The following is a 6,169-nucleotide window of genomic DNA, read 5'->3' on the forward strand; positions in this document are numbered from 1 at the left end:
ACACTGACTAGATGACCCTTGTCAGGTGTCACTTCAACAAAACAGGCTTTTATGACGTGAGATGAGTGGTCCTTCCAAGCCTAAGGAATTGTGTAACTCTAACTCCTACTTCAGAGACAATATGAAGGACATATGAAGGGAATTAATAAGGTTTTGGAAACGCATGGCAGAGGCATAAATACTACTTAAAGAAATGGTAGACACCATTTGGGCCCTGCCTACTTTTTCCCAGTACCCCCAAATGTGGCTGCTTTTTACTGTTGGTGAATGAAGTCTAACACTACCTCAGTTCTTCAGAAACTTGTCCTCTGCTTCCCATGGGAATGTATCCTAACCCTGGGTCATCTCTCAGCTAATGACTTTATATCTGTTCTAGAAAAAGTAGTGGTGCCAAAAATGCAGCTATTCATAAGGAGTAGGAGAACTATGTGGAGGTGTGAGTAAATCTATGTGCTGATGAGATGGGGGACACTTGAACTTGTGTGGATTATCTGAAGACTTCAATACATCCACTTTATTTTGAGCAAAATATATCTCTTTCAAAATTAAGTCATGCCCAAATTTGTGCTTAGTCAGAGTTTTCAGTCACAAGGACATTCAGATTCAAATAAATTCTCAGAAACTCTTGGTCAAGACTTTCCCAAATCTGAGTTTCAGAAAGACTTATAAGTAGTGAGGAGTTCGGAGAGAACTTTACTGAATCTGAAATGTCATTAGTCAAAATGTGTTGCATGGTTGACCACATGGCACCCATCCTCATTTTAAAGCCCCTTGGTTTGTTAACCAAGATAAGTATGAGTGATAAGCCTAAAACAAGGTACAAGGGTCTGCAGATCCTTATTTCTGACAAAATGTAAGTGTAGTTCTTTCTGCTCAAGTACAACTATCAGACAAATTTAAGGAAGATAAGAACACTTTCCCATGTTCATGGTTTCACCATTCCATTGGGCACTTCAAATAAAAGATTTTTTTAAATTTGATTTGAATTCTTTCAGATTCAAGAACTTTAACCTCTAGGTAACCGTTGATGAAGAGACAGGAAAAAGCTTGCAATTTGAAATAATTTATCAGCTGTTGTACTCATTTGTAAGAAAATATCACTTGAATAACGTGGATGTCAAGTATTCAAATGAATGAATTCATTTGAAATTATGAAAAGATGTCAGGAATTTATCAAGCTTCATCTAAATTTAGTGAGGATTTAGGCATGATATTGTGAAAAAGGGCACAATGGTATGGTGACGTGAACTTCCTATAGTATATTTACATGTCGATTCTCAACTATGAACACCTGAGATGTATGATGTTATAATGCAACTTTACTTGCATCAGAAAAGGCCAATTTGCTGTTATCTTCTCTTTTCATGTAGGGAGCATAAAGGACAAAGTTGAGCTAACAGTGTGATTGTCACCTATTTTTTGATGCTACCATATAAATGTGGAGTTATAGGACACAGTTTTGGGGCCCTCCTCATTCCCCAGAGTAGACCAGAAATGATATCCCAGAAGCCTAATTATCCAGCATTGAGAGGGAAAACAGGAAACCAATTTTCTATACAAATAACTTCACCAATTAATTCTGTTAGCAGTCTTCAAAAACAACATTCGCACCAGATTCTATGTCAAAACTCAGAAATTACCTCGTCCCTTAATTCCTATTGCCTCAGGTAAGACTCTGGTGACAGTGGGAGACTGGAAAGGAGATGATAAAAAAAAACCAAGATTTCCACTCTCCCTGAGCTCTACTTCCTTCATATAGATGTTACAAGAAGGTAAACAGAGAACCGAGGAAAGCTATATTTTCCCCAAATTCTGTCCAGTGTACTAGATTGCAACATAAAATGTGAACTCCTTAGAAAACACCAGTTCTCAGAGATAAGCATTGCTCCTTTGTCATGAGTGTTTAAATAATCAAGAGATCCAGGTTGCTACCTAGACTTTCTTGTTAGTGCCGAGCTATCAAGAATATTGACTGTTTTTCTGTTTTTCAAGAGGAAGAGAGAGAGAGACTGAGGTTGTGAATGAATGTGAGGGGGTGTCCTCACGTCCCATGTATGTCTGTATATTACATCTTCTCATTTTGGTGTTATGGGTGGTTTTCTTTCTCTCTCATTTTGTGTTCATGCTCTGCTTTTCTATTTCTTTGTGATTTTGTCTTGAGTGATTTGGTTAATTCTCAGCTAGTAGGATAAAATTGTGAGTGTCTGCCAGATTCCAGCTGGAGTCTGGAGGGTGATGGTTACCACACGTGCAGGTACTTGGTGAGTGATTTGTGACTCTTACCTGGAAATTTGTGTGGGAAGAGGCAGGGTATGAACCAGTCAGTTTACTCCTTAGCAAGTTATGGTGTCAGTATTAATTACAAGTAAATGTCACTACATAGATCAATGTAACCATCCATCTACCAGTCCATGCATCAATGTGTTAACAATAAGCTAATTATAATTTTGTAAATGATCTGACAATCACTATGCCATTACTTCCAGGCGAAACACTTTCAAAACCAGTGGAAATCCACAGATTTCCTGAGACCTCTGAGGTTAAAAGGTAGGATGGAGGAAAGGGACAAGGGGATGCAAAAAATGGTGGTGGGGGAAAATAGTAATATTGAAATTTCTTGTGGCAGTATGTAGAGGTTTGGTTCTTACACTTAGCTTCCTTGGGTTTCAGTTATCATCTGGGAACTGAAGGGACTAGGTAGTGATTTCTAATCCCCTTCCAGTCCTAACATCTGTGATATTAGCTGAATATTTAAGTCATTATTGGAAGATAATTTCATGTAAGCCATCTTAACAAGTTAGTTGGTTTGAAAAGCGCACCCCTGGAAAAAAGAAAATATTCACATTTTGCTAGGCTGTAGTATCTGAAAGAAATAGCAGAGCTTGAGCCTCCCCTGGTGGCATAGGGGTTAAGTCTCAGCACTATCACGTTATTGCCACTGCAGCCTGAGTTTGCTCCCCGGCCAGGGAGGTGACCCACATGGCACAGCAGACCTCTCCTGTCTCACCTGCTGCTCCCCTCAGCAGTGTATTTCAGTAGATCTGCCTGTTCTGCTCCCCACTCTGTCTCTGGTGAATCCTCTCACCACCACCCCAACCTCTAGCTTACAACCCAGTTCTTCCATGCATAAATAAATAAATCTTTAAAAAAAAGAAATAGCAGAGTTTTCCAATTCTTGCCAACAGAATTGCAGAGTCAAAACTTGTTTAGAGAGAAAGCAAAAATGGTCTCCTAAAAAAAAAAGTGTCACTGCTTCTAGGAAAATTGATGTATTACTGCAACAGTCAGTAAGGTAAGCAATGTGAGGGCCGCATTGTAAGTATATCCATGTTTTAATTAGAATAAATTAATGAGAGTGACTAGGGCCACAAGACTGGTAATACAATGTAAAAGACAAAATATGTTGTGTTGATTGCTGTGCTGAAGCCTGGATTATGCAGAAAAGACATTTTTGGGCTTAGAGGGAGAGGGCAAAATGAGGAATGGGATTGTAATTAGCCCGGAAAAAATATAATGGATAGAAGAAGGAAGGAATAGGAAAGTGATGATGGAGATGATACCCAGCTTAAATTCTAGTACATGAGCCAACAAGGCAGAAATCACCAGAGCTGCCCAGCTAAGATCTATCAAAAATGAACCGAACTATGACTATGAGAGAAACATAAAAGTGATATTATAAGCCATGGATGCTGTATAATCCTTTTCATGGGGCATTTTGGTGGCAATAGCTAAAAGACATAACAAATAACTTACATAAACCCTCTAAATATTGGTTTACTAGTAGTAGTGAAATATGAATCATAACAATGACGATTAATTTTCTATTACTTTGTAACAAATTACCACTGATTGTGCTGGTTAAAACAATATTCATTTATGATACAAGATTTCTGTAAGTTAAAAGTCTAGTAGCAGTCACAGACTTTGATTGTATTCTCTGCTTAGGGTATCCTCAAGCCAAAATGAAGTGATGACTGGACTGGACTCATATGAAGGGTGCAGAGAAGAATCCACTTTCAAACTCATTCATTTTGTTGTCAGAATTCAGTCACTTGTGGCAAGAAGCCCTAGGCATCCACTCTTTTTCATGCTGTCAACCTGGAAGCCTCTCTTCCTTCTAGAGACTAACCTAATTTCCTCTTATGTTATCCCCTACATCTTCAAACCAGTAACTATCTGTCAAATCTAGTTTTTTTAATTATATGAGAAGAAATAATTTTTTAGTTAGTGATATGCTGTCTGATACTGTAACTTATGGTTAGTTTAAGTCAAGACTTTAAGTGTAGACTACATGCTGGATTTCTTTTTAAAGATTTATTTATTTATGCATACAAGAACTGGGGTACAGGTCAGAGATAGGGGGTGAGAGAATTCACTAGAGACAGAGTGGGGAACAGAACAGGCAGATTGACCAGAGTACACTGCTGAGGGGAGCAGCGGGCAAGTCAGGAGAGGTCTGCTGCACCATGTGGGTAGCTCCCTGGCCGGGGATTGAACTTGTGCTACAGCTGCTGTAGATAGCTTCATAAGTTGCATGATAACCCCTTGTACCACCAGGGAGGCCCTGGATTTTGAAAAATGAATACAATAAAATGTAAAATATCTCAGCGTGATTTTTTGTACTGATTATATTCTAAGTGATAATATTTTGGATATAGCAGATTAAAAAATAGAGCATTAATACTTTAATATTTTTTTAATTGAGGTAAGATTGGTTTACAATATTGTATATGATTTAGAGGAATAGGATCACATCCATCAGTTGTGTGTGTTAAAAGTATTTTTGTTTCTTCTCTTATTATTCTTTTTAATGTGGCTATCAGAAAAAAAGTTATACATGTGGCTCAAATTTTATTTCTAAGATAACTTAAAGAGAGCTTTTTTTTTTTCCTTTTAAGGGGTCCACCATGTGGTCGAACATCAGTGCTGCCCCTTTTCTACTTACTGGCTTTCCAGGTCTGGAAATGTTTCATCCATGGATTTCCATCTCCTTCTTTGTCATCTATGTGTTCATAGTCCTTGGCAATGGCACCCTCCTCATCCTTATCAGAGAGGACCACTCTCTTCATGAGCCCATGTACTACTTTCTGGCCATATTGGCAGCCACAGACCTTGGTGTGACTTTGACAACAATGCCCACTGTGCTTGGTGTCCTGTGGCTGGATCACAGGGCGATCAGCCATGGGGCCTGCTTTTTCCAAGCCTATCTAATCCATTCACTCTCTGTTGTGGAATCTGGAGTCTTACTTGTCATGGCTTATGATCATTTTATCGCCATCTGCAATCCCTTGAGATACACCTCCATTCTCAACAATGCTAAGGTGGTGAAAATAGGTCTAGGGATTATAATGCGAGGATTTATACTTATTGTGCCCACAGTCATCACCCTTTTTGGATTCCCCTACTGCAGATCCCATGTCCTCTCCCATGCCTTCTGCCTGCATCAGGATGTGATCAAACTGGCCTGTGCTGATATCACTTTTAATAGACTCTATCCTGTAGTCCTGGTTTCGATAATTGGTTTTTTAGATTCTATACTTATCCTTGTATCTTATATTTTAATCCTGAAGACTGTCATGGGAATTGCTTCTGGTAAGGAGCAGGCTAAGGCTCTAAATACTTGTGTTTCCCATATTAGCTGTGTTCTGGTTTTTTATGTCACTGCGACTGGGTTAACTCTCATTCATTGATTTGGGAAATATGTGCCACATATAGTACATATTATTATGAGCTATGTCTATTTCCTTTTCCCCCCATTTATGAATCCAATAATCTATAGTATTAAAACCAAGCAGATACAGAATGGTATCAAACGTCTTCTCTCTTCCCGTAGAATTTGAGTCTCCTCTATTTACTTTATTTTTTTTTAAAGATTTATCTATTTATGCATACAGGAGCTGGGGTACAGGCCAGAGGTATTGGGGGGGTGATAGAATTCACTAGAGACAGAGTGGGAACAGGACAGATTGACTGAAGTACACTGCTGAGGGGTGCAGCGGGCGAGTCAGGAGAGGTCTGCTGCACCATGTGGGTTGCTCCCCAGCTGGCCTGGGGAATCCTGCTGCAGAAGCTGCGGACAGCTGCATAGGTTGCGTCTTAACCCCTCGCACTACCAGGGAGGCCCCTGCTCTCTTTACTTTGGGAGTTCTTCACATTGTGAGATGGGTTT

The 6,169-nt window shown here is 39.3% G+C and overlaps 1 protein-coding gene across 1 annotated transcript; it reads left to right on the top strand.

Moving 5' to 3' along the window:
* The first annotated feature begins 4,907 nt into the window (after positions 1-4,907).
* On the top strand, positions 4,908-5,840 carry LOC119254986 (olfactory receptor 51B2-like). The gene is given in 1 exon segment (XM_037522008.1): positions 4,908-5,840. A coding segment is annotated over 1 exon segment (933 nt).
* Positions 5,841-6,169: the final 329 nt, after the last annotated feature.

This window comes from Talpa occidentalis, unplaced genomic scaffold (assembly GCF_014898055.3).
Source record: "Talpa occidentalis isolate TD23 unplaced genomic scaffold, MPIMG_talOcc4v2.1 talOcc4.3, whole genome shotgun sequence".
In the NCBI taxonomy this organism is placed as follows: Eukaryota; Metazoa; Chordata; class Mammalia; order Eulipotyphla; family Talpidae; genus Talpa; species Talpa occidentalis.